The 23,866-nt window shown below is 38.4% G+C and overlaps 10 protein-coding genes across 12 annotated transcripts; 3 read left to right on the plus strand and 7 right to left on the minus strand.

The window, feature by feature from the left end:
* The first annotated feature begins 827 nt into the window (after nucleotides 1–827).
* Nucleotides 828–1,612, plus strand: LOC123009229 (protein dj-1beta). Its single transcript, XM_044405395.1, has 3 exons — nucleotides 828–989; nucleotides 1,039–1,264; nucleotides 1,313–1,612. Exons 1-3 carry the CDS (start codon nucleotides 831–833, stop codon nucleotides 1,558–1,560), a joined length of 633 nt encoding a protein of 210 aa, XP_044261330.1. The 5' UTR covers nucleotides 828–830; the 3' UTR covers nucleotides 1,561–1,612.
* LOC123009228 (thioredoxin-related transmembrane protein 2 homolog) lies at nucleotides 1,547–3,136 on the minus strand. 2 transcript variants are annotated; one of them, XM_044405393.1, is made up of 4 exons: nucleotides 2,719–3,136; nucleotides 2,357–2,591; nucleotides 2,128–2,308; nucleotides 1,547–2,078 (listed from the first exon to the last, which is right to left on the minus strand). In XM_044405393.1, the coding sequence occupies exons 2-4, from the start codon at nucleotides 2,498–2,500 to the stop codon at nucleotides 1,603–1,605; spliced, it is 801 nt and encodes a 266-aa protein (XP_044261328.1). In that variant the 5' UTR covers nucleotides 2,501–2,591; nucleotides 2,719–3,136; the 3' UTR covers nucleotides 1,547–1,602. The 2 variants fall into 2 exon arrangements, with proteins under 2 accessions (XP_044261328.1, XP_044261327.1); XM_044405392.1 differs by having other exon boundaries at nucleotides 2,357–3,136.
* LOC123009225 (vacuolar protein sorting-associated protein 53 homolog) lies at nucleotides 2,491–7,280 on the plus strand. Its single transcript, XM_044405389.1, has 3 exons — nucleotides 2,491–4,436; nucleotides 6,547–6,625; nucleotides 6,682–7,280. Exons 1-3 carry the CDS (start codon nucleotides 2,725–2,727, stop codon nucleotides 7,201–7,203), a joined length of 2,313 nt encoding a protein of 770 aa, XP_044261324.1. The 5' UTR covers nucleotides 2,491–2,724; the 3' UTR covers nucleotides 7,204–7,280.
* Nucleotides 7,196–10,748, minus strand: LOC123009224 (probable ATP-dependent RNA helicase kurz). Its single transcript, XM_044405388.1, has 4 exons — nucleotides 10,560–10,748; nucleotides 10,334–10,510; nucleotides 7,398–10,281; nucleotides 7,196–7,350 (listed from the first exon to the last, which is right to left on the minus strand). Exons 1-4 carry the CDS (start codon nucleotides 10,632–10,634, stop codon nucleotides 7,271–7,273), a joined length of 3,216 nt encoding a protein of 1,071 aa, XP_044261323.1. The 5' UTR covers nucleotides 10,635–10,748; the 3' UTR covers nucleotides 7,196–7,270.
* A 71-nt stretch (nucleotides 10,749–10,819) lies between these two features.
* LOC123009226 (uncharacterized protein KIAA1841 homolog) lies at nucleotides 10,820–14,394 on the minus strand. The gene is made up of 7 exons (XM_044405390.1): nucleotides 14,161–14,394; nucleotides 13,974–14,112; nucleotides 13,759–13,926; nucleotides 13,626–13,713; nucleotides 11,306–12,614; nucleotides 11,058–11,256; nucleotides 10,820–11,002 (listed from the first exon to the last, which is right to left on the minus strand). The coding sequence occupies exons 1-7, from the start codon at nucleotides 14,272–14,274 to the stop codon at nucleotides 10,884–10,886; spliced, it is 2,136 nt and encodes a 711-aa protein (XP_044261325.1). The 5' UTR covers nucleotides 14,275–14,394; the 3' UTR covers nucleotides 10,820–10,883.
* LOC123009230 (low molecular weight phosphotyrosine protein phosphatase 1-like) lies at nucleotides 12,680–13,452 on the minus strand. Its single transcript, XM_044405396.1, has 4 exons — nucleotides 13,299–13,452; nucleotides 13,061–13,248; nucleotides 12,850–13,011; nucleotides 12,680–12,800 (listed from the first exon to the last, which is right to left on the minus strand). Exons 1-4 carry the CDS (start codon nucleotides 13,345–13,347, stop codon nucleotides 12,708–12,710), a joined length of 492 nt encoding a protein of 163 aa, XP_044261331.1. The 5' UTR covers nucleotides 13,348–13,452; the 3' UTR covers nucleotides 12,680–12,707.
* A 238-nt stretch (nucleotides 14,395–14,632) lies between the features above and the next one.
* Nucleotides 14,633–15,984, minus strand: LOC123009227 (60S ribosomal protein L6). Its single transcript, XM_044405391.1, has 2 exons — nucleotides 15,839–15,984; nucleotides 14,633–15,490 (listed from the first exon to the last, which is right to left on the minus strand). Exons 1-2 carry the CDS (start codon nucleotides 15,896–15,898, stop codon nucleotides 14,699–14,701), a joined length of 852 nt encoding a protein of 283 aa, XP_044261326.1. The 5' UTR covers nucleotides 15,899–15,984; the 3' UTR covers nucleotides 14,633–14,698.
* Nucleotides 15,985–16,578: 594 nt separating this feature from the next.
* Nucleotides 16,579–17,617, minus strand: LOC123009338 (gamma-aminobutyric acid receptor-associated protein). Its single transcript, XM_044405564.1, has 3 exons — nucleotides 17,412–17,617; nucleotides 17,036–17,233; nucleotides 16,579–16,987 (listed from the first exon to the last, which is right to left on the minus strand). Exons 1-3 carry the CDS (start codon nucleotides 17,499–17,501, stop codon nucleotides 16,913–16,915), a joined length of 363 nt encoding a protein of 120 aa, XP_044261499.1. The 5' UTR covers nucleotides 17,502–17,617; the 3' UTR covers nucleotides 16,579–16,912.
* A 694-nt stretch (nucleotides 17,618–18,311) lies between these two features.
* On the plus strand, nucleotides 18,312–19,944 carry LOC123009334. Of its 2 annotated transcripts, XM_044405558.1 has the most exons (4): nucleotides 18,312–18,384; nucleotides 18,443–18,771; nucleotides 18,820–19,079; nucleotides 19,127–19,944. In XM_044405558.1, the coding sequence occupies exons 2-4, from the start codon at nucleotides 18,465–18,467 to the stop codon at nucleotides 19,883–19,885; spliced, it is 1,326 nt and encodes a 441-aa protein (XP_044261493.1). In that variant the 5' UTR covers nucleotides 18,312–18,384; nucleotides 18,443–18,464; the 3' UTR covers nucleotides 19,886–19,944. The 2 variants fall into 2 exon arrangements, with proteins under 2 accessions (XP_044261493.1, XP_044261494.1); XM_044405559.1 differs by having other exon boundaries at nucleotides 18,336–18,771.
* Nucleotides 19,895–23,770, minus strand: LOC123009335 (26S proteasome non-ATPase regulatory subunit 13). The gene is made up of 6 exons (XM_044405560.1): nucleotides 23,618–23,770; nucleotides 23,448–23,561; nucleotides 23,112–23,396; nucleotides 22,720–23,065; nucleotides 21,899–22,039; nucleotides 19,895–20,088 (listed from the first exon to the last, which is right to left on the minus strand). Exons 1-6 carry the CDS (start codon nucleotides 23,734–23,736, stop codon nucleotides 19,933–19,935), a joined length of 1,161 nt encoding a protein of 386 aa, XP_044261495.1. The 5' UTR covers nucleotides 23,737–23,770; the 3' UTR covers nucleotides 19,895–19,932.
* Between the last annotated feature and the right edge of the window lie 96 nt (nucleotides 23,771–23,866).

Raw genomic sequence — 23,866 nt, forward strand, 5'->3', positions numbered from 1 at the left:
TGTGTTATAAAATTAGTTGATAAAGTTCAATAAAATTTAAATGTGATTAAAAAAAATAAAAGGTATTGTTGTCTTTTTTTGTCTTTAATCCAGATCTTTGTATCATGATTGCTTCCTCCATTCCCCCGAAGACTTTTCTCATTGCCAAACACAAATCACACGAAATTTTAAATATTGCGCACTACATAAATGTCTATTAGGCACTCGAAAAAACACAAGACGCACTTACTAGTCATTGGAGTTTCTGAAACAAAACAAAAAAATTAATTAATCACTTATTCTGGAAAAAATTAAATTCGCACAATACTTAGTCTTTTTCTTGCTGATGTTTCTCTAATAACATGAAGGAAATAAGGAAGCTGTATCCTAAATTATAACTCTGTTTAATATTATTTGTGTCTTTATTGGCAAAATTTTTGCGCCTTTACTACATAATTATAAAAAAACATACAGTATGTCTCCGGAATGAATTAGAAAAAAAATTAATTTATTTTTCATTTTACGGAAAAACTGCCAAGGAAAAACATTTTTTGTAATCTTCATTATTCTGATTCAGTGAAAAGAAAGTTAATGTTTCTCTTGATTTTGTACAAAAATTCTAATAATCAATTAGTTAATTAAAGATAAGTACAGATGTTTTTCGTTCAATGTTAATTCAAAATAGTGTTGATGCCTGGTCTGGATCAAGACAAATTATAATAAGAAACATCTTTTGCAAGATATTTTAAGATGACGCCCAAAAAGTATGCAACCAGTAAAACAACATTTTTCATGTTCAACAGCGTTAGAAGAATAAAATCCCTAGATTTGGATTCAAATGACCTACTCCAATGTCACCCCATGTCATATGTCAAACAATTAGGGCTCCGCTACACACATTAGGATTCCGCTATTGCTCAAATATGAGTAAAAAAGCGCTCGTTTTTCTCGCCGGTGGCGCCGAAGAAATGGAAGCTGTCATCGCAATTGACGTACTTCGCAGAGGCGGCGTAAACAAACCCACAATTAAAACACCACTTTTTTTACACTTATTTTCAGGTGGACGTAACAGTGGCAGGTCTGCCTGACTCCAACATCGTCACCTGTAGCCGTGGCGTCAACCTCAAACCCGACATTTCAATTTCTGAAGTCAAAGGCCCTTTTGATGCAATTGTTTTACCTGGAGGGCTAGGAGGGGCTAAGGCTTTAGCCTCGTCTCAGAAAGTAGGACAGTTAATTAAGGAGCAGGAGGCGGCAGGGCGACTCACGGGGGCGATTTGTGCAGGTTTAATTAATTTTTTTAGTAAATTGTTGTTAAAAAATCTGATTTTAGCACCGACGGCGTTGAAGGCACATGGGGTTTATGTGGGGAAAACCCTAACGTCGTACCCAGCCATGGAAGCGCAGATGGTGGACGGGGGTCAATATAAATACAAAAAAGAACCAGTGGTCGTCGATGGGACTTTAATTACAAGTCAAGGGCCTGGAACAGCCTTTGTTTTTGCCCTAACTCTAGTCGATAAACTTATGGGAAAGGAAAAGGCTTCAGAAGTGGCCAAAGCCATGCTGTTGTCTTATTAACAATTTATTACTATGGCACTAGAAACATAAATAAATCAACAATTATTCGTTCTTCACGTGTTTTTTCTTGTTTTTAATCGCACTCTTGCACTCCTCGTACAGATTATTGAGATTGAAAGCCCCTTTAATGTTCTCACTTGAGAAAAAGAATTTCATGATGTTGCCTTTTGAATCAATAGCCGGCCTCCTCACCACCTCTTTTCCTTCTTTAAATAGAATTGTCGTGGGCAACTGCTTACTTAAACTACTATCATTTACGTGATACTTCTGTGCGGCATCGGGGTATCGCCCCACATCGATTTTCCCAAATTTGAGGTTCTCCAAAACATACTCGGTGCTTAATTTTGCGAAAATCGGGGCGAAATTCACACAAGCGGGGTTCCAAACGGTGTAAAAAGTCACCAACCAGTAGCCATCCCGACTTCGTGACAACTCCTCATCCAAGCCTTGCAGCCCCCGGAAATAAATGACATTGTCAGGGCCGGAGTAGGTGGGTTCAGGAAATAGCAACGCCCCCACTGAAACTAACCAATTAAATTCGCCCCATTGACCCACAAAATCACCTACAGATAAAAATGATTCCGTAGATGATACCCATCAAAAAATCAGCATTGAACCACAAAATCAAATTCGCTATTTTAGTGTAGACGAAACTGGACGATAAATAATTGATCATTGACACACTACCGGATTTTCGGGTCCTGATCATAATTACAATGATGAGAAAGAAGAGTATTTCGGTTTCGCGCTGAAATTGAAGTTTTAATTGATTTTGAGAGAATTTGAGCGGACTCACCCCATCGAATTCGCATTCTTCCACGTGGAACAAATAATTGCAAACGCCGGGTGTACGCTTCAAAATGACGTAAGAGAGACTTAATATGATGTTGAAGAGGTAATAAGGCTTCAATAATTGTTTAAAATCGGCTTTTATTGACATTTTTTATCAGAGTTCAATGACCCCAACTGTGATTAATTTGACAAGTGACAGATGTCACTAACCTCAAACATTTAAAAAAAATTTATTAATCCTAAAATAGATAATAACGGGTAAGTGTCAGTATTGGTGGTGCTTCGTTGTGTTGTTAGTGTGCGAACGGGGGCTGTGACAATGTACTAGAAGTCTGTTGTGTCGTTTGTGGTGACAGTAAACCTAACCTCAAAATGGAAGAAATTCTCGAGGACGAGAGCCCCGATTTGTTCATTAACTTCACCCCCGAGGTCCAGAAGGCGATTTCCGAGGTTTTACCCAGTAAGGACCCTCTAGACGAGCCCGATTTCAACAGTATTGACTATATCAACTCGCTGTTCCCCACGGAACAGTCCCTCTCAAATATCGATGAAGTCGTCACTCGGATGGAAAATAAAATCCAGTCGATCGACAATGAGATAAGCACGGTGGTCCGTGGCCAAATCACGGCCAGTCAAGAGGGGCGCCAGTCCCTCGACGAAGCCCAAAGAGTCATCAAACAGTTATTCAGCCACATTAAGACTATCAAAGAGAAAGCGGAAAAGTCCGAGGAGATGGTCCGCGAAATCACTCGCGATATTAAACAACTCGACTGTGCGAAACGCAACCTAACTTTGGCGATTACCACCTTGAATCACCTCCACATGCTTGTGGGGGGCGTCGACACTTTGAAGCTCCTAACGCAGAGACGACTCTACGGGGAGATAGCCCTGCCCTTGCAGGCCATAAGCGAGGTCATGACCCACTTTGAAACCTACTCGGATATCCCCCAAATCAAGAGTTTGAGCGATCAAGTCAAGTCGATCCACGTCGAGTTGGCCGAGCAAATCACACACGATTTCAAGGAGGCCTTTTCGGGGACCAACAAGACCACAATCCCCAACAAACAACTCGCACAAGCGTGTCTCGTGGTCTCCACACTTGACCCCAAAGTCAAAAAAGATCTGTTGAAGTGGTTTGTCAATTTACAGTTGCAGGAATACAACCATTTGTTTCAAGAAACGGAAGACACCGCCTGGTTGGATAAAATTGATAAGAGATATGCGTGGATTAAGCGACATTTACTCGAATTTGAGGACCGTCTAGGGAATTTATTCCCGCAAAATTGGGAGGTTTCCGAACGCATTGCCGTCCAGTTTTGTCTCAATACACGAGAGGAACTTGTCAAAATCATGGCGAAACGCAAGAGCGAAATCGATGTCAAGTTACTGCTGTATGCGATTCAGAAAACCTCAACTTTTGAGAATTTACTCTCGAGGCGTTTCACAGGAGTTACGTTGAGGGACGATGAGAGTGAGCCTGATTTCGGGTCAAAACCCCCTTTTACCGGCCTTATAGGAACCTGTTTTATCCCACATTTGGAAATCTACATTGAAAGCATCGACCGGAATCTCGCTGACTTGATGGAACGGTTCGTCCAAGACTCCAAACAGAGCCAACCGACGGAAGCCACCGACACCCAAGCCGCAATCCTCCCCTCATGTCCCGATTTGTTCGTTTTTTACAAAAAAAGTATGATTCAATGCACGCAATTAGACAACGGACAATCGATGTTAAGTCTCACTAAAACGTTTCAAAAGTATTTACACGAATACTCCGAGAGGATTCTACAAAATAATTTACCCAAAATCGAGAGTCAAAGTATTGGAACAAGTGTCCAGTTGCTCACTCGTGACTTGCAAAAAATATCAACCTCGGGGATTATACACAACTTTTCATCACTCTTAAAAGAGGGCGAAATAACGAGGTTTACTAAAGACGAGTTGGCGAAGATTTGTTGTATTTTATCAACAGCCGAGTATTGTCTAGAAACCACTCAACAGTTGAGTGATAAACTCAAAGAGAAAATCGAGCCGGCGTTGGCCGACCAAATCGACTTGTCGAAAGAACAAGACAACTTTCACAAGTAAGCCAAGCACAGCTTTCTTGATCACTGAAGGAAGTTACCCTCCACCATAGTTGGCCGTGAGCCTACTTCAATGTACCGTGCGAAAAAAATAAATAAAATTAGAGTAGGCGGTGATTAAATGTCAAACTTTGATAAGTTTGTCTTTTATTTATTTTGAGTGAAATAATGTTCACTTTAGAGCAGAAAATTTTTATTGTTGCAAGTTATTACAAAAATGCTGTACAAGACGAAAACGGTGAATGGTCATTTCCAGCCCAGATTCCCAGCCAATGTGTTGCCAACTGTAGAACTTAATCGACGCCTACTCTAATTTTTTTTTTTTATCGGTATCATGTTAGTTCCTTCTAATAACTCTCTTGTTGCCATAGTTTCCAAATTAAGCAGTGTTGCCAGCTCAAAACAATTGAATTCACCAGATCTGAGATGAAAAATTACCAGATTTACACCTATTTTCAACTTTTTTGCATAAAACGTGAATCTTCGACAGTATTAAAAAAATTTAAATCATATAATCTTGTATTTTGGTGAAAATACGTGTAAAATTTCAGCTTAGATCTGGTGAATTCAATTGAGAAATCTGACGTGCTTAAACACTCGAAAAACGCAAAAATAGGTAACGTTATGTTGTTTACTCTTATTCTATATTTATTTGAGTAGTTTTTAATTAAGTTTTGCGAAGTACCGGGTGACAAAAAAATCTATTGGCAACACTGAATTAGTGTTAATTTTTCTAAATTTGTTATATAAGTGACGACTAAATCAGCAGTCGTCCGTCGCAAATGAATGACAATTGCCTATAAAAGTTTGACGTTTGAATTTGAAAGTCAAGGTTGCCAAATTGATATCAAATGTTTTACAATCACCCGATATTTACGTTTTTACTTGAAAAACATTCTAAAACACTTGATAAAAGCAAAAATAATGACTTAATTTGATGTTTTTTTCGTTTGTTTTAGCAAAATCTTGCAATTAACACCATTTTCGACCATATTTTGTCTTTTTGGTCCTATTTTTTTGACAAAATTTCACTCAAAAAGGGCTAAATTGAATGAAATAAACGAAATAACATCAATTTAGATTTATTTTTGTTGTGTTTAAGCATGTTTTGACAATATCCTGTTTTAGCAAAAATTGAATGTATTTTAAAAACGTGCTAAAACACTCTAAAAATAACACTAGTTTTGGCCTAATTTAATAAATTTTCGGTTTCTTTTTAACGAAATTTTGCGAAATATGTTAAAAATTTTGGCTAAAATATACTAAAACGCTCAGAAATGGACAAAGTAATGTACTTTTTGACCCATTTTAGGCATTTTTTTTTACCTTGTTGAGTGAAATATGATTTAGAAAAACAAAACTATTTCTCGATTCTTCAACTTGTTTTTGAGAACATTTAGCATTTGAGTTTCTGCATGGCTAAAAAAAAAACGTGCAAAATGCTCAAGAAAATACAAAAAACAGTGTTATTATTTTTGACTGAATTTACTATACAGGTACGCCAGAACTCGCGCCCCAGGGAAAAATAAGGTAAGATACCAGGAACACGAAAAAACATATACAAGATCATCAGTATCATTAAATAGATATAAAAAAATGTAAAATGTCAAAAAATAAATGTCAAAATTTTTTAAACATTTTTTCATGTTCCTGGTATCTTACCTTACTTGAAAATTTTCTCTAGGGCGCGAGTTTTGGCGCACCCTGTATCAATAATTAATAAAAAGGTATTGATATAAAAATTAATTTTAGGCGAATACTCAATTAAAAGAAAATTAAAATACATTAATGTTCTGCTCTAACTACAGTCACGTTTCTAAAAAATCATCAGAATTTTTACAAAAATTTTCACCAAATCATTAAATTAGTATAAAAATCACCAGACCTGACAACACTGCCTTTGTTTTAAAAATCTTCCGTTCTGACAGAGCATTACCATAGCAACCAGAACATTACCATAGCAACCAGGATATTACCATAGTAACTGTCCGATTGGTTTTCCTCTCTCTCTCTCTCGCGGAAACAGAAATAGCCACGGAAACTTCCTTCGTTGATTACGGAAGCTAAGGTCAAAATTTAAGTTGGTAGGACTGTAACTGTGTGCTTCTAGGGTCATTTCGAACAGTATTCAAATCCTGGTGCAAGACTTGGAAAACGCTTGCGAGCCGGCTTTGACAGCTATGAGTAAGGTATAAGCTCCGCCTCTTTGGCTTGACTCCTCCCCTACTATTTTCTCATTTTTCAGATTCAGTGGCAGAATGTGGACACCGTGGGCGATCAAAGTCCCTACATCACGGCTATTACTACACATTTCAAGACTACTATTCCTATAATTCGCGATAATTTATCCCACACTCGCAAATACTTCACTCAGTTTTGCATAAAATTCGCCAATTCATTCATCCCTAAATTCATCCAGAACATCTACAAGTGTAAACCGATAAATACTGAAGGGGCCGAACAGTTGCTCCTTGATACGCACATGTTGAAAACGGTTTTGTTAAATTTACCATCGATTTCGTCACAAATCAACCGCCAAGCGCCGGCATCGTACACCAAAGTGGTCACTAAGGGTATGACAAAAGCCGAGATGATTCTCAAGGTCGTTATGACACCAGTCGACCCATCGAAAGCTTTCGTCGAACAATACAAAAAGTTGTTACCCGATTGCCAATTAAACGATTTTTATAAAATATTGGATATGAAAAGTGTGAAAAGGCAAGAACAGGCGGTTTTAGTCGAGGTTTTCAAAGCTTACAAAAGTTGAATTTTTTATTTTTAAAACCTACTTAATAACATTCCAATGTATAGTGAAATATCAATAAAAATTGTAATTAATCTAAAGGAGGCCACATCATGCTTACCTCTCCGTAGGCCGACTGCGGCACCCACCTCAAATACTCCTCCAATAAAACTGAAACAAAACTATAAGCCACACCCAATCAAGGAGTGTCAACTCACATTTGGGCGTGTCCTTCCAAATCTCCTCCAATCGCCGTTTCGAAATCGCCTCTTTTGACAGCAAAGCTTTCAAAATGGCGTCAGTCCTCGGCTGCAATTTCGCCCAGCTTTTGACCATGATCGCCGGTTGACTCAGCAACACACTTTTATATTTTTCTAATTTCGCAAATACTAAACCCTCCAATAAAAACCGGCCAAACCACTTGTAATAATTTATAGTTCTTGGATGTTCAATTTCGACGTTTGGTAGACTCCACCCTTGACTTCCAAACGTTCCATTCACAGTACAATACACCTTCCCATTTTTATATTGGGGTTGGGGCTCGCCGAGAGGTTCACTCAAATTGCACAAACTGGGCACATAAACTGGCAACCATTCCGGTTCGATAGCCGTCACCCCTCTCATGTATATTTTATTAGTTTCATAAATTTCGTGGTAAATCACGAACTCGGGGGGGCTTTTTCGCAACACGGACCCCGAATGTAAGAACACCGGATCCTCCATATTGTTCGCATGGTAGCCATATTTGAATTTCTTATCTTCGCTTTCGATTTTTTTCGCGATTTGGTCCCCCATTCCGGCGAGAAGTATCTGTCGTAAAAGCTTGGCTTGAAGGTCACTAGGCGGAGCCAATGTCGGGTCCACCACAATATCGGCGTCCGGTAGGTTAACTTTGATTTCATTGGTTAATTGTAGGCGGAGCTTCCGGATTTCTAGCACCGCCTTGTGTCGTAAACCGTTCTCGTGACAAAATTTCTCCAATCGGCCTTGACTATTGGCAAATTCGGCCGCGCCCACTGCACGGAGTAGCACCATACTGTCGCCTAATAGGAGCGAATTGCCGGTCCCCGCCCACCGGCGACGAAGCGCCGCCCATTTCGTTTTCATTTCGCTTTCGTTTTCTTGTAACACTTCCTGGACTGACAGTGCTGCCACCAGACAAATCGTATAAGGGAGTAAATCTTGTTGGTGACTCAAAGCTAACATTTTCCCGAACCTTGGTAATACAGGGAACTTGGCAATGGCCCGCCCTAAAGGTGTGACTTGTCCCTTTTGCAACGCCCCTAGAATCTCCAATCGGTGTTCGGCCGTCTTCAATTGTAACAAATCGGGGGCTGTTGGAAATGGGAAGTTTACTACTTTATCGATATTCATACATTTCATTTGTAAATATAAATCATCGACTGGTTTTTGCTGAATTTCAGGCACACTAAACTCTTTAAACGTATCGTTAAAAACAGCGCTGGAATAGAGGCGGTAACAATGTCCCGGTGCTGTACGCCCCGCCCTCCCGGCTCTCTGATTGGCCGAAGCTTTACTAGTCCACGTGACCACATAACTACTCACACCGGTGACTTTATCATACAATTTCACTTTAGTCCGGCCCGAATCCACAACATATTTTACATTAGGTATAGTGAGACTTGTCTCCGCTACGTTGGTACTAATGACACACAACCGACATCCAGGAGGAGGCGCTTGAAACACTTCGTTTTGTTTGTGAGTTGGTAGCATCGAATATAGGGGTAACACCCACAAAGGCGGGGCATGGTGAAGGGGACGTTCCGACTCCTCCTCTTCGCTCTCACTCGACCAATCCGGATTGTTGTAATCATCGAGATTCACTTCAGGGGCGTAAACTTTCTTCTGTTTGAGTTTCTTAACCGGCTCCGCCTCTTCACTGATCTTGACTTTGAGAGGGAATTTCGCCCGGAGTTTTTTCACAAGAGCGTTGACCTCCTGTTGGCCAGTCAGAAACACTAAAACTCCGCCCTCGGGGAGTTTCGTGTGAATTTTAACGACTTTACTGAAACTTTCACTCAAATAATCGTCATTTGTTCGTTTATTGAAGTGAATTGTGACCGGAAATTGCCGACTATCGACGTTTATCACTGGAGGAATTGTTTTGAAAAGTCTTTTATTTTTTGTAAAATCCTCAACTCGGAGTGTTGCCGACATGATGATGAGTTTCAGGGGGTCCCCACGCTTTTTTCTAAGGGGCACAATACGCGACAAGAGCCCTATTAAAATATCAGTGTAGACTGACCTCTCGTGAGCCTCATCGAGAATAACAACTGAATATTGCGACAAAAGAAAATCATTTTGGACCTCCTTTAGTAACACCCCATCTGTCATAAATTTTATTTTAGTGTCTTCAGTGGCGTTACCTTCGAAACGAATTAAATAAGACACTTCCCTTGAACTTAAATTCATTTCTTGAACCACTCGTTTCGACATTGCAATCGCTGCAACTCTTCGAGGTTCAGTCACTACAATTTGTTTCTTCAACGCATAGCCTGCTTCGTACAAAAACTGAGGGACTTGAGTGGTTTTTCCGCTTCCTGTCTCACCAGCGATTATCACAACCGGATTTTCGTTAATGGTTTCCATGATTTGTTGCTCCTCGGCCAAAATCGGGAGTTTGAGGCGACTTTTCTGGATTTCCTCGTCGCGGATTACGTCCACGAAAACTGCAGGTTTTGATTCAAGTTTCTTGACTGGAATTTTTGGTTTTGTTTCTGTTGGTTCAATTTTAGAGGGTGCGCTGGGTTCTAGCCTAGGTGGTTCTAGTTCCGGTTCGGGTTCACTATCATTGCCCGAGTCTGAAGACTCAAACCCCACCACATTGGGATCCCCATTTGTTTTAACTTCGACTTCTTGTTCTAGCAAATGGCGTCGTTTGGCCCCTGATAAACTATTCAATTTGACTTCGCCCGAAATTATCTGCAAGTCTCGTTTAGGCTTCTTAGGTTTGTCCCCATTTTGTTCCTCAAGGAAGTGCCGTTTTAGCCCCTTTGTTTGTACGGTAGCGATTGAAGTGAGTTTGGTTAACTCTTCAGGTGTTGCTTGGACTTTCGATAAGGCTTCAAGAAGGGATGCCCGCTACAAATTCCATGTATTTAATCAAATTAACTCCAAGTTTTGTACAACTCACGTTCTCTTTTTTCTTTTTTTTCTCAACAATTTTTTCGAGTTTCTTTCTGTGCTTCTTTGAGAGGATTTTGGTTACTTTTTGTTTAGCATCTTTGATTTTCGTCTTGCGTTTCTTTGAAGGCAGCACCAACTCATTGCTTTGATCGTAGTGGCCCTCCACTTGCAAATCTAATTGAATCTTAACAAGTTTATATGAAAATGGGGATACAATTTTAATAAAAATCTACCTTTTCTGTTGCAGAATTGTCGACAACAGTGTTAACAACCTGTCGTGACTTCCAATTATAGCGTTTTTTCACCATTTTTACTACCTACATTCAATAATCGCAAAAACAGCATGACATTTTAGTGAGGTTATGTTTGATTACTGTCATATATTTAGAAACTTTTGTGTGGCAATAGTTCTCAACCTGGTAATATTGGTTCATTGGATCTACTTCTAACGTTTTTTAGAACTACTCTACAGAGTGAATCATTTGCGGAAAACTTATTTCAAATCGAATTTAATTAAATACAACGAAAACGAAAACAACGTTTACAAAAGGTACTTTTCACATTTTAGTCTGCTTTGGACGAACTCTACCGGTGAAAATACTACGTGCTTTTTGCTGATTATTACTTGCACAATGGGTTTCCTTCCATTCGGACTCCAGTCGCACCCAAACTCCACCTAACAAAAAATAGTTTGACAATTAACAAAAAAGAATTTTCTACGGAAAACCCACCAATGGGCGTGACATTCCGCGAGAACCTCCCACTTTTTGCCCCGCCTTCCGAAATGGTGACCGTCCGCCGATTCAACATAGCTGTAATTTCCTTAACTGCATTCTCCTCAAACGCTCTCTGTATATCTTGGTTACTTCTCGCTGACAAATTATGCTGCCACAGTCTACTTTCCCGCTTATTTCTTTTCTTCTTTAGATTCTAAACATCAAGCTAATAAAATACAATCAAAATCCCCCTCCAGTTTTACCTTCACTGGCATTGGTGGTGGATTACTTTCCGCACTTCCCTCACTGTCACTATCATCACTATCCGACGTACTCTCCTCTGTTCCTTCACTCGACTCCTCCTGTGGCACCGCCTCTTCCCCTCCTCGACTCGCAAACTGGCCCAATAGTCCAAGTTTGGGCCGGGGCGGGACAATCTGAAACCCCTCCCACCAGAAATTCTCTTTGCATACCAACTTCTTGCTATCGCCGGCTGGGTCACGTGCAACCAATCGAGTTAAACGTTCCGGAAACATTAACTGTGGAGGCTCCTCCTCTATCAATCCCCGGAAATTCTCCAAAAGTGTCAAAATCGCCGAATCTCGGACATCTTTGGCGCTCACTGTGTGTTCCCGGAATTGACACCCGGAGTAATCCTGTAATAACTGAAAACGATAAGCCCTCTCGCCACAACAGGGGTACCTCCCGACTGGGAGTGGGGCTTTCTGGGCGTCGAGAGTGAAATATTGGGGCGGATCTGGGTGGTGACGACACCAACCGATTTGGTGTGCGGGGAAGTACCGTTTACACATCAAACAATACAAAAAGTGGGAGTCACCCCATAATCTCCAATAAACTTTTCTCCAAGTTTTCAAATTTTTGTACAATTTCAAAATATAATCGTTTATGTTCCATGAAGGATCTCTGACATGTTGGCTTATTATAGACCCGTCGCATTGTAACTGCATACAAGGCGGGGCACAAGGTATACGTGTAGCGACCGAAGGACCAATCAACTGTTGGCACCGCCCACATCGATACACCCTCGCCAGCGACGACCAATGACCACGCATGCTTTCCGCTTCAGGCTCCGCCAACGACTGAATTAATTTCGTGAAGATCCGCGATTGGATCTTATCTTTGCGGTCTTTGATCGCTTCGACCTCGCTATTGGTGTACATAGCCGCAAGGCGTGTCAAAATCGAATCGTTAAGACACGACAGGTTCGTGGATGTTCGGAGAATCTCGTTCATGTGTTGGTGGCAGTATAAAAGACAGTCGTTTTGGAGAGGTTCCATTTGGAGGAAAGCAGCAGAAACGAGAATGGGGACAACGCATTGGGGGTCCAATTGGGGCCAATCTTCCTCGAGTAAGGAGTCTTTCTTCACCCATTTCATCAACCACTCGAAAATACCGATGTCACAATGCACGGAAATGTCCATGTCTTCAAGGCGCTGCCCAGTGGTCACTTCAGCAAAGTAACCCATTTTTTCCACAAGGAGCTTCTGGTTGCAAACGAAGTCTTTTTTCATGTTTTTCACTTCGTCGCACACGTGGATCTCCACTTCCGAACTATTTGGAAAAAATGAGTCAATTTTGGGTGGGACAAGGTAGGTTTCAACATTTAAACACTCTACTCAAGACAAATTTTTAATAACTAATTGTCTAAATTTCTCCGTTCTGTACTTTATCTAAAAAGGCCTTACAAGACCTCCAACACTGTTGATAACACTTCTCAAACCCTTCAGACCCGGAATCCTACAATTTAGTTTATAAAAAACAAGAACACTCCTTAAAATCCCATTACGTAATATGGATCCCTGATAATGTTATCACCTTCAGGGTCAAAATCCCCCAATAACAAAATTTTAGCTTTTGAATCCGACGGTGCGTCCCTTTTCAACCCGGAAATATTATTTTTATCCATACCGAAAATGTAATCATACTCGTAATAATCCTCAGGAGTTATCTACAACTCTTTGTAATAGAAAATAAAATAGAAATAAAACATTTTTTACTTGACGTGCAGTGTTATTGTACTCAATTTGATGTTTTTTTAACGTAGCTCTAGCGCGTGAATCGGGTAAATTACCGGAATGCCAACCCCCAAGACCCGCACTATCCACTTTCCACTGATCGCTAGTGCCCCTTTCTTTGATTAAATGCAAAAAGACTGCTTCGGCAATTGGGGACCGACAAATGTTACCTAAATTGATCAAAACTCAAATAAACTCTCAAAAACTTAAACTTTGTTACCGAGACATACGAAAAGGGCCCCTTTCGTGCTTGACATGGTTTCAAACATACACAAACAACAAAAAAGTGAGGTTGGAAACGACTGTCAAATTTTTTCCCACTCGGTTAGTCAAGTGTGAAACTGCTTTAATAAAATATAAACAAAAATTATACTAACAATTATACCACATTTAAACAACAGATTATTAAAACATTTTGTACACTTTTTGTTTTTAAAACAAATAAAATTATAAGTATTTTCTAAAAATATAGACAACCAAAAAAACACCAGTGTGTAGTAGGTTGCCGGCTCTAATTTATAATTGAGATAAATAAATAATTACTTACTCGGTCTTAAGGACTGCGCTTTTTGCAATCTCTCCACTCTTCTTCTTTGTGACAGACGTGGCAGAAACCGCCGCTTGGCTCGTCTTTTCTGTAACAAACGCCTAATTTTTGTCCCACATGAGATAGTTTTTACCTGAAGGCACTTTTACCATACTGCTCCTTCTTGACGCCTGCTGACTCGACGAAGGCACCAAATAGGGCAAAACAGAATCCAACAACCCCTCTGATAACACCTCGCTCAATTTTCTTTTAATGGTATCGTTGCTATCAGTAGAAGAGTCACTTTTTCGCCTCATCAAATCTGTCTCAAAATCATTCAAAATGGGCGTTTATTGTCAATTTAGTTACCTCGTCTCTCCTCAGTTTTTGATTTTGAGTCTGTTTCACTTTCCTTGGGTTTCACCAATTCATTTTCTTTTAATTTCAACCAATCAACGGCTTCAGTCATTCCGTTAGCTAGCAGAAGGTTCTCTAACGTGTCTTGCACCTAAAATTGGTGAATTACAATGGGAAATTTAATTTAATTAATTGGGACTTGGTAGGCTGTCTTCAGAAAGTCGAGAAATTCCTTTATTGTGATTTCAGGGCAATTTGATGGTTTTGCCATCGATGAATCGGGATTCTTCTCAGTTCCGGTCTCTTTGTCCATTGCTAATTTAATTAGTAATTAATTTAATGGATTTTATGTCGAAATATTGATCAAACACAAAAGCTTCAAAATTTTAAAAATCGAACAAGTGTCAAAAGCGCTGCCAACGTAACGGCGACGAAAACACCATCTTTGTTAAATTTCCTCAAAATTTTAATTTAGTGAATAATCAATCAAAAACAAAAGGGTCGTAGTTCGTGCTTATAAAACTTGTTACATTGTTAGTGCGTAAAATTTACTTCTTTAATTTTATTTAAAAAATTCCAGGTGGACAAACTCAACAAATAAAAAAACACTAGAGTGAATAGTTGAGCTTTTAGCGCGCTTTTTCAAAGTTTGATATTTTTTATAGTCGGAATAGAAAACCATCTTTTATTGAATAGTCATATTTTTACAGTTAAATCAATAAAACATGGTACTTAATCTAGAACTGCATTCTGTGTGGGTACTGCGATGACCTCAGCCCGAACATAGCCGACAAGTAAGCCAACAGAACTTTCCTATCAGGGTGCTTCTTAATAGCTTCAAAAATTTGCTTGTCGACTACTTTTTGATCAGCTTTTCTCTGATCGCTCACTTTGTACGCTTCCTTCTTGGCCTGGAAGATGTCCCCTTCCTCCTTCTTGGCCCTCTTCTCCCTCTGGCGCCGGAAATACTCGTCATTGATATTTTCGGGGATTTTCACATTGCTGATATCAATTTTCGTCTGCGTGGCTATGACATATCTCTGACTGATCCGTCTCAAGGGACACGAGTTGATCTTCATTGGGCCCGTCACCAGCAACAGCCCCGAATGCAACTGTTTCAAAAACACGACCCTTTTGCCCTTGTGAGAGCCCGCGAGAAGGATACACACAGTCCCGGGGAGAAGAGTCGAACGCAAATGGCGTTTATGTTGCTTGAAAGTCTTCTTTGCCGGGTGTTTGCGGATCTTGTCCTGAGTGGGGTAATAATTGCGGCGTTTTTTAAGAAAAACTTTGCGTTCCTTGCCGTTTTTGTCACCCCCAATTTGCTTAGTGACAAAAGTGGGCTTCGCGGGCTTCTTAGTAGGTTTCACTTTCTTGCCCATGAACTTGTAAAGGGCTTTCTTGTGGTACATGCGGGTGCGGGAAAATCGCATTACGCCATTGCCTAGGTCGTAATTACGAGGTTTGGACGATTTTTTCTTATCGTCCGGCTTCTTTTCTTGCTTTGCAGCCTTCGCTGTCGGTGCCATCTGAAAAAATAATGGGGGTTATAAGCGCAACGTGTGATTGTCAAAAGTTGAGGTTATTGTAACAAATAGTGCAAAAATTAACTCAGATTCACGTTATATCGACACAAGATTCTTCAGAAGTGTCCTAAGGCAATAAAATCATCACTTTTAGGGATATAACACGGTGTTTTGACACTTTTACAAATAACCTCACAAAATGTTTTTTTGGCACAACTTCACTGAAATAACACTAGAAATTAATTTTAATCGAGTCATTAATTGTTTTAAAACCAATTTTGGGTCAAAAAAATTAGAAAAAATGGGCGATGAGTGAAGATTATTATAAAAATTCACTTCAAAGACACTCACCTTTGCAGATGTTGCGGTGAAAGGAGATGGCGCTGCTAGTGATTTTGTTACTACCAACATAAAAATGAAATAAGTTAATCTACGGTAAAATCTGCATTTCTACGGTAAATCCTGCATTTTATGAAACAAAAATAAGAGTAAATGCAATTATTTAATTTTATGTGTAATAAACAGCAAGTTAAGGAAGATTTTTTACCACAAAAAGGTTCACTAGTTGGAAAACCCAACAACGCAAAAACCACCATAAATAATTCAAATTATTTTAATTTAAATGCTTCAAGACAATAGTTATTTATTTAGGAATGTGTTAGAGAGCGTTTTATCCACGCAAGAATGTCAGTTTGAGCGGTTCATTTTCTTAAGTGGATAAAACGCGACTAACACACGACTGCAATATAACGTTTTATCCACAATCACAGGCCCAAACTATTCCAAACTTAATTAAAAATTAAACTGACATTTAAACGTCACGCCAAATGTGCTTTCGGTTAAACGTAGTAAGCTGTTACGCGGTGCGCTGGTTACTAACAGTGGAATAAAGTTACTTTATTCCACTAGTGGATAAAGTGGTACTTTATACGCATCAAGTGTGGAATAAAGTCTCTTTATAGAGTGATTGTGGATAAAAAAATAAGTAACTAAAGTAAACAAATTGAGGTCCATTATTTTATTTCAGTTGTTAATTAAGAATACCAAAACGGTACAGAAACTACCTGTTAATTATGTAACAAATTAAAATATTTTTGGATTTTAAATATTTTTATTTATATAACTACATTTTTTATACCTAATCTAATACTTTAGAAATTCCATCATAAATTAAATATCAATTTATAAAATTTGTGATGAAACGTCTTGCTTCCGTAGCAGCATCTCAGTAACACTCAAGTTAAAAAAAAATGTTAGAATATTCAGCCCCTATCAGAAGATAAAAATAATCAATACGACTATCACAATTAGAAAAAAGTCACTTGAGACAAACAAAAAGCCTTATGATACATATGAAATAAATGTTAAACTTTTACCGGTGCTTTATTTTAATCAGGGATTTATAAAAATCAATTTGTTGCTAAATTAGAGCTCCTCACTTCCGTAAACGTTTTCATCAGAGTAAGCAATGTATAAGAAAAAGTCCTCTTCGTGGTGCTCCTAAAACCCCAAAATAAATCGCCTCGAAAATAAACCAGTGCTACCAACCTGATAAAGCGAGCCCATGGTGGCAGATGTTGGTGGAATGACGTTATTTACAAAGAAAAACAACGCATCCTCGGGCCTCAAATGAATCCTCTTCCTAATCAAAAAGTAAAACTGCCCCACAGTCAAATCAGACGGAACCAAATACTTTTTCTTGTCCAAATCTCCAATTCTGGCCCTGGGGGCTTTCTCGACGATCACCTGATTACGAAAACAATTCACATCACGTGACCTTGATACGCCATTTTTGTAAAAACAAAACAAATGACGACGTGTGGCGAAATCGATGGAAAATGGGTTAGGAATGGGGGGTTAGGCCCCAGTTTGGGGCTCTAGTAGTAAGGTTTCTTTGTTTGGATGCAATGACGCAAATACTTACAGGGACTCTGTCGGGGTATTTTCGGCGGATTTTTTCGCCCTCGGACTTTCTCTTTTCGAATGGGTGCTCTTCTTTATATTGGAATTTCATTTTGAGAGTTGATGACACAGGAATTTGGGTCGTTGACAAGGTTTCGATACGTTTGTTCACTTTGGTCGCTTTTGCTTGTTATGACACAAAACAATCGATCGCAAATAACTTCCTCTACTGCGCATCCAAAACAACAACTGATAACGTGAAAAATTGGAGAAAATCCGTTATCACAACGAAAACATATCACAAGGTGACTCACAACTAATTGTTATGTAAACCACTCAAAAGAAAATAGATTACAAATAAATACAAGTGACTGATTGTTGTTAAAGCACAGGGTTTTGATTAATTCAGTTCGCGGTAAATTTAAAATGGAACAATGATGTAACTTCACTTATTTTCTTTGTTTCTCAAAATCAGTGAATTGAACAATAAAAAGACAAGTCCGACAACAAAAAACTGGCGTTATCAATATTCATAAATGTTTGGAATAACAAAATTATTAAAGTAATTTTTTAGGTAACACAGTAACTGACAAAAAAACGACTGCAATTTTATAATAGAATTTAGTTTCAAGCTTTAATTTTTAATTTACGTCTAAAACAAGATCAAAAATGCGTTTTAAATATTCGAAAACCGGCTATCTTACAATTTGTTAATTCAGTGTTAAGGACAAAAAAATTCTAATTTAACTTTTTTAACAAAAAAACAACAATGAAAGCAAGTGTAAATTGCACTAAATTTCTTTTACATTAACACAACAAGTGTATATTTTTTTTAGAATACTTTTCTAATGGGGGTGTTCAGCGATCTCGACTTGTTACTTCTGTGACTTGAAAAATTTTCCTGACGACATCTGGCGGCAGAAAGCAAATTAAACTTAACCTCTCATTAAATGACGTTTGATTAATATTTTTGTCCCAGAAACCAGCAAAAAACAGTAAGAAATGACATAAAATCGGTTCTGGGACACAGTTAGTGTTTTAATTCCTTTCCAGTCGTCAATATTTGGACTTTTAGATGGCTAAGGAACAGACTAATATAAAATGTTGCATCCCCTGTTGCAGGGATGTAAATCAATTAAGACACGTGGCTTATTATGCAGTAAGGCCCCAATGGCTGAATACAATATTGACTTATTTAAACTCCATCCAAAAAAATACAAATATAATGCGACTGCGGTCTGAGTTTATTTGTAGCCGCCATTATAATTTGTCCGGGATTAGGGATTATTCAGACAGGAGTATAGTCTACTTCCCCTTTTTGCGAATTTCGGTTAATAGAGTCCGCGAGAGGTTGGCTGCGGTTAAAAAAGTCCGCAATATTTGTAATAATTACATAAAATTCTTCAGTAATTCCTAAAAAGGTATTCCAGGTGATGAATGGAAAGTATACACGAGTGACGAACTTGTAGTGGCCCGAGAGGAGGTTTATCCCATTTCTCCCGTCAAACCACTCTGTATTAAAGAGAAAAAAATAAATCCGCCGAAATTCAAACCGGATTGTTATGACCACAATTACGCCCTTACTCTCGATTACGTCGAGTATCTCAAAGACAGCCACGAAAAGCTGTTGCAAGAAAACCAGGAATTTAGGAAACGCCACATTGAGACGCTGACAGACCACAACGAAGAGGTAATCCCTGTAATTCCCCGTAATTCCGCTAATTCCCTACTCCGCAGATCAAGCGTCTCAAGGCCATCAATCACGACCTCCTTTCCAAGCTGTTCCGCAGCCCGCCTAAAACCGGCTCTAGTTTAAAAAGCATTCTCGAGAACGAGGATTCCCTCAAATTCTACACGGGGTTCCCCAGTCGGGACTCTTTCTTCAAATTCCTGGACCAAGTCCGGACGACGTATCTCTCGTCGGATTTTCGTCACCAATTCAACATGGACGAACAGGTCATATTAGTGCTCACTCGGCTGCGCCTCGGCTTGCAACTCCAGGATTTGGCACACAGATGTAACATTTCTCTCATACAAGTTCATAAAATTTGCTCGTTTTGGTTCAAACTTCTGGTGGATTTGTTCCCGGGGAAGCCGGGGGCGAATAACCGGGTGATTATTCAATGTTTCGAGACTTTTTTTGAAGCGGAGGGAGGGAAAAAATTGTATGGGAGAACTAAGGCTTTGATTGAGATTTCGCCAGATGGATACATCGAGAATTTATCGAATTTGTTTGCAACACATGTTAGCGATAAAGACATTATCGAAACGTGTCAAAAGAGCAAAATTTGTAATTGCGAAGCCTTGAATAAGGCCAAGGCTGCGCGAATTGATCTCCAAGTACACATCCAACGCATTGTGGGATGTCTTAAAGGTTTTCAAATCTTGAAAGGGACTTTCCCGACAATGATTTGTAGTTTAGAACAGTTGAATAAGTACTGGAGGATTTGTTGTTTTCTAGTTAACTATTTAGATCCACCCGAAATTGTGGTGTAAAGTAATACATTTGTTACAGATATTTTTTATTTGAAAAAAAATTGTTATTACAAAGTTAATATTTCGTTTGCTTTTTCTTCTAATAGTTGTTCCATGCTATTGACGTGAATGCACCACTCGTTAAGCCTTTCGATCATTGAGGAGATCTGAGAACGGTCCAGCACCCTAGGTTGCACCCAGGTCATGTTAACGGTGCCTGCAACCTAAAATTAAAAAACTTGGGAGGTTACACGAATTTAAGGTTTATTGAAAACTAAAAAAACTAGACTTAAACCTGGCAAAACCTAGACAAACTACAAACTGTTACTTTGTCAGATCTTGGACATAAAGCCTAGACACATTTTTAAAGTAACAGTACATTATTCTTAAACCTTTGAACATGTGAAACCTAGGCAAGTTTATTGCAATCTAAGTAGGCTTATAAGTTGTCACAAAAAAACTAACAATGTCAATAAACTTGAACCAATCTGAAAACTGAACGGTTCAAACAAACTGTTCTAAAAGTTTGTCACAACTTAAAACTTAGTACAAAGTAGACATAAAAGCGAGCTCGAGAAACCTAGACAACTATACCGGGTGTGCCAGAACTCGCGCCCCAGAGAAAAATTTCAAGGAAGATACCAGGAACACAGAAAAAATGTATACAGCTTCCTTGTTGCATCTTCTAATAGCCTGTAGCAAAAAAACTTCGAAAATTATTTTTACAACAGAAATAAATAGAGTCAAAGTGTAAAATTTAAACTCTCATAACTTCGAAATTTTTATATTATCGTATCAACAATAAATTACTCCCTAGGATTTAGGGATATTCATGAATAGGTTGCCATAGATTTGGTTAGCTTGGTTTTTAGTGACAAACAAAAGATATCGTAACTAGTGTCAAAAATTTAGGTTAAGTCACCTGTCAGTTTGTATAGATAACTCAATTGATAGTTGACAGCAGGTTGACAGAAAACGTCAACCCGTCAACAACAAGGGGTACAGTTGGAGACAGAATACTTTGGTCGTCACTTTTCTGACACTTAAATGTGATTCAAGCTTTAATGAATGACAATTTCAAATTAATGACAGCTATTATATCTTTCTACCAAAAATATGTACAACTTGTCAACTATGATTGACAGTAGCTAAAAATAAGGTTAACAGTCCTAAAGCATGCTTTACAATTTAATGTCACTCAAGTGACATTGACGACCAAAGTATTTTGTCTCCAACTGCAACCAACACTAGGCATTCAAAATTACGTCTGAAAATTCTAGTTACAAACAACATGAAAAACGTAATTTTCCTAAAAATTCAAATCATAGGTGGTAAACAAATCTGTAGATAACATTTTTTCCATGTTCCTGGTATCTTACCTTATATGTCACTTTTCTCTGGGGCGAGAGTTCTGCTGCACCCTGTATACATATTACAACCTATAAAAAAATTCAAACCTATTTAGACAAAACCTACACAGAAAACTTTGGTACATCACCAGATCTTGGACATAAAACCTCGATAAGTTTTTTAAAGTAATAGTACTTCATTCTCAAACCTTTGAATATTTAAAACCTAGACAAGTTTGTTGCAACCTATATGTGTAGGGGCTTAAAAGTTGTAAACAAAACAAAAAAATCAATGAAAATTGTAACTACTAATAGTCAAACTTGGGCTAATCTTAAACTGAACGGTTCTAAAAGTTTGTTACAACTTAAAACCTAATAATACATAGACATAAAACCGAGCATGTGAAACCTAAACCAAAAAAAAAATTATAGAAAAATACAAATAATTTTAAACGTAGATCAAAATAGTCAATAAACTTGGACCACTCTAAAAACTGAACGGTTCAAAAAAATTGTTTAAAAAACTTAATGAAACCTAAAAGCTAGCACAACCTAGACATAAAACCTAGAATTTATTTTTAGAACCCTTGATAAAAAATACTAAAACTCGGAAAAATTGATTATTCTTTAGAAAATTGTCAAAATTAAAGTTTAGACCGTTTTCCCGTCAAAACCTTAAACTCACCTGATCAATAGCACCTTTGACCAAACCTTGCGACAGGGCTTTCATAACTAAAACCTCGACTTCATTGACCGGCAGTTTAGTCTCTTTTGCAATTTCATTAAACGTCAACTGTCTATTATGTGAAGGCCTTTTAAATGTCATCTGTCAAAAAAATTATTAATGTCCACTTTTCCTATTATACTCTTTATACAGTGAGATCAAGAAGTCTGTCTATCAAGCAAGCGTAGAAATTTAAAACGTGTGTCTGTGGAAGATAAAATAAAAAATAAAATAAAATTTGTCACAATGACAAATGTCAAAATAATTTTTATGTAAATTATAACAGGAAACCATGGTGAACGATTTTTATGAATAAACACCAACAAAACCTCATTTTAGGATATTTTGAGTCGTTTCATAGAATAATTTAATTTAATTGGCTCAATGTTTTAATTTTTATAAAATAATTTTTTGACATCTAGATAACATACGAACTGCCATGCAACATACGTCCTCAACTAGGACGCCTACTTGATAGAAAGACTTTTTGATCGCACCGTATTAATGTGCATCAAGTAGGTTATAGAAGTCTAAACCCATGTCATTAATTTCATTCAGAACAAATTTAATTACATCAGTAATGACAAAAATCTTTAAGTTTGCAACCCTATGTTAATTACGTTGTTAAATTTAATTATTTTTTGCTACCTATTTGAAAAAATAATTTTTAAGAAAGATTGAGGTTAGGATTGTTTGACCTTTCGCATGGTTGCCACCCTAAAATGATCACTTTTTACTTCGATGCACATTAATATGAAAACGAGGATATTAGTTAGCCTCACCTCCATGAGACACAAAAGTGAAATTTTCTGTCTCAAGAACAACTCCTGAGCGGCCAAATCGGCAATAGCCCCCCAATGTGACCTCATCTGTTCATATTTATTAATATCACCGGCATTAAAAGCGAACAAAAGCTCAACAAGCCAGCCAGTTTCGGTGGATTTGAGTGACTCTAATACAGGGTGAGCTAATAATTCGCCTAAGTTGTAGACCCCTTCACCCAAGAGGGCTGCCAAGCCGAGGAAAAATGCATGTTGGTGCTTGACCTCATCAGTGAGGGTGTCTAGATCAATGCAGCCTAAGTATCGTAACGCCGTGCGGTAGTACTGGGCGTGGTCGCCTTGAATTCTAGCAAAAATTCAAACATTGGTTACATACAAATTTTGTCTACTACCTGTAGTATTGCGACGCTAGGAGATAAAACCGGCCATGGACGGCTGTGACACCATCTGCGTTATCTAAAGTCGCTTCAACTTCCTCAATCACTTTCTTGGTTGCGTCTAAATCGTTCAATTTGTCGAGTTGGATTTGCCCCGCCAAGACTTTGCACAAATTCTGAGCGTCGGGATTTATCTTGACCTTAGTTTCGGTCTTTTCCAAGAAGCTAATCGCCTCTTTGGGATCTTTGAGCTGTTCAACAACAACAGCCGCGATTTCGACCAAAGACAAAGGATTTATCCTGAATCATGCCGGAATCAAAAGTGAGGTTAGGGCACCCAGAATGACTTACTTGTTCTCAAAAGTTTGGATAAAGTTGTTGTAGAGTTGAACAAGATTATCGCCCTTCTGGAGTTCGGGTTTTTTGATGAATTTGAGGAGTTTTAAGGTCAGTTGATGCCATAATCTAAAGTTTTCAAAATGACTATTTTTTGTATTAAAAATGGGGTTACAGCGACTTACTTTTTGTTGTGCAGTTCCTCGATTTCGGCCCATTCTGTGGCAAGGTCTTTGGGGCTCTCTTTCTGTTTTTTCGAAAGATAATCAGTTACGTTTGTTTGTTGCACTGCGGTGGCAGCCATTTTTATTTGTTTAAAAATGAAGTGTCATCTTGGAGTTATTAGGCGAACGATAGAATACACGAATTCCTATAAGTAAGAAAAACTTAAATTTAAGTCTTTAAAATTTACCGTATTATGAAACAAAGTATAA

The sequence above is a fragment of the Tribolium madens genome, unplaced genomic scaffold (assembly GCF_015345945.1).
Source record: "Tribolium madens isolate multiple individuals breed KSU strain unplaced genomic scaffold, Tmad_KSU_1.1 Scaffold_71;HRSCAF=194;Tcas5.2_LG6, whole genome shotgun sequence".
NCBI classification, from domain to species: domain Eukaryota; kingdom Metazoa; phylum Arthropoda; class Insecta; order Coleoptera; family Tenebrionidae; genus Tribolium; species Tribolium madens.

Coding starts and splice junctions, on each gene's coding strand:
- LOC123009227 (XM_044405391.1), bottom strand. CDS start 15,898: ATGTTGGTAGTAACAAAATCACTAGCAGCGCCATCTCCTTTCACCGCA. Junction 15,491..15,838: donor TCACCGCAACATCTGCAAAG/GTGAGTGTCTTT, acceptor TTATTTTTTCAG/ATGGCACCGACAGCGAAGGC.
- LOC123009224 (XM_044405388.1), bottom strand. CDS start 10,634: ATGGTGAAAAAACGCTATAATTGGAAGTCACGACAGGTTGTTAACACT. Junction 10,282..10,333: donor AAAAAAAGAAAAAAGAGAAC/GTGAGTTGTACA, acceptor TGGAATTTGTAG/CGGGCATCCCTTCTTGAAGC. Junction 7,351..7,397: donor TTGGAAGGACACGCCCAAAT/GTGAGTTGACAC, acceptor GTTTTGTTTCAG/TTTTATTGGAGGAGTATTTG.
- LOC123009228 (XM_044405393.1), bottom strand. CDS start 2,500: ATGTCAATAAAAGCCGATTTTAAACAATTATTGAAGCCTTATTACCTC. Junction 2,309..2,356: donor AAGAATGCGAATTCGATGGG/GTGAGTCCGCTC, acceptor CTTCAATTTCAG/CGCGAAACCGAAATACTCTT. Junction 2,079..2,127: donor CTACGGAATCATTTTTATCT/GTAGGTGATTTT, acceptor GGTTAGTTTCAG/TGGGGGCGTTGCTATTTCCT.
- LOC123009225 (XM_044405389.1), top strand. CDS start 2,725: ATGGAAGAAATTCTCGAGGACGAGAGCCCCGATTTGTTCATTAACTTC. Junction 4,437..6,546: donor GAACAAGACAACTTTCACAA/GTAAGCCAAGCA, acceptor GTGTGCTTCTAG/GGTCATTTCGAACAGTATTC. Junction 6,626..6,681: donor CTTTGACAGCTATGAGTAAG/GTATAAGCTCCG, acceptor CTCATTTTTCAG/ATTCAGTGGCAGAATGTGGA.
- LOC123009334 (XM_044405558.1), top strand. CDS start 18,465: ATGGCTAAGGAACAGACTAATATAAAATGTTGCATCCCCTGTTGCAGG. Junction 18,772..18,819: donor TAAAAAAGTCCGCAATATTT/GTAATAATTACA, acceptor AAGGTATTCCAG/GTGATGAATGGAAAGTATAC. Junction 19,080..19,126: donor TGACAGACCACAACGAAGAG/GTAATCCCTGTA, acceptor CCTACTCCGCAG/ATCAAGCGTCTCAAGGCCAT.
- LOC123009226 (XM_044405390.1), bottom strand. CDS start 14,274: ATGGACAAAGAGACCGGAACTGAGAAGAATCCCGATTCATCGATGGCA. Junction 12,615..13,625: donor AGCGCAGTCCTTAAGACCGA/GTAAGTAATTAT, acceptor TTTTCCAAATAG/TTCGGAAGTGGAGATCCACG. Junction 11,257..11,305: donor CACCACCAATGCCAGTGAAG/GTAAAACTGGAG, acceptor CTTGATGTTTAG/AATCTAAAGAAGAAAAGAAA.
- LOC123009230 (XM_044405396.1), bottom strand. CDS start 13,347: ATGTTTGAAACCATGTCAAGCACGAAAGGGGCCCTTTTCGTATGTCTC. Junction 13,249..13,298: donor GGCCCTTTTCGTATGTCTCG/GTAACAAAGTTT, acceptor TGATCAATTTAG/GTAACATTTGTCGGTCCCCA. Junction 12,801..12,849: donor TTATCAGGGATCCATATTAC/GTAATGGGATTT, acceptor ACTAAATTGTAG/GATTCCGGGTCTGAAGGGTT.
- LOC123009229 (XM_044405395.1), top strand. CDS start 831: ATGTCACCCCATGTCATATGTCAAACAATTAGGGCTCCGCTACACACA. Junction 990..1,038: donor ACGTACTTCGCAGAGGCGGC/GTAAACAAACCC, acceptor ACTTATTTTCAG/GTGGACGTAACAGTGGCAGG. Junction 1,265..1,312: donor CACGGGGGCGATTTGTGCAG/GTTTAATTAATT, acceptor ATCTGATTTTAG/CACCGACGGCGTTGAAGGCA.
- LOC123009335 (XM_044405560.1), bottom strand. CDS start 23,736: ATGGCTGCCACCGCAGTGCAACAAACAAACGTAACTGATTATCTTTCG. Junction 23,562..23,617: donor GAGGAACTGCACAACAAAAA/GTAAGTCGCTGT, acceptor TGAAAACTTTAG/ATTATGGCATCAACTGACCT. Junction 23,066..23,111: donor CTAGCGTCGCAATACTACAG/GTAGTAGACAAA, acceptor AATTTTTGCTAG/AATTCAAGGCGACCACGCCC.
- LOC123009338 (XM_044405564.1), bottom strand. CDS start 17,501: ATGAAATTCCAATATAAAGAAGAGCACCCATTCGAAAAGAGAAAGTCC. Junction 17,234..17,411: donor AATACCCCGACAGAGTCCCT/GTAAGTATTTGC, acceptor TTTCGTAATCAG/GTGATCGTCGAGAAAGCCCC. Junction 16,988..17,035: donor CCATGGGCTCGCTTTATCAG/GTTGGTAGCACT, acceptor TTGGGGTTTTAG/GAGCACCACGAAGAGGACTT.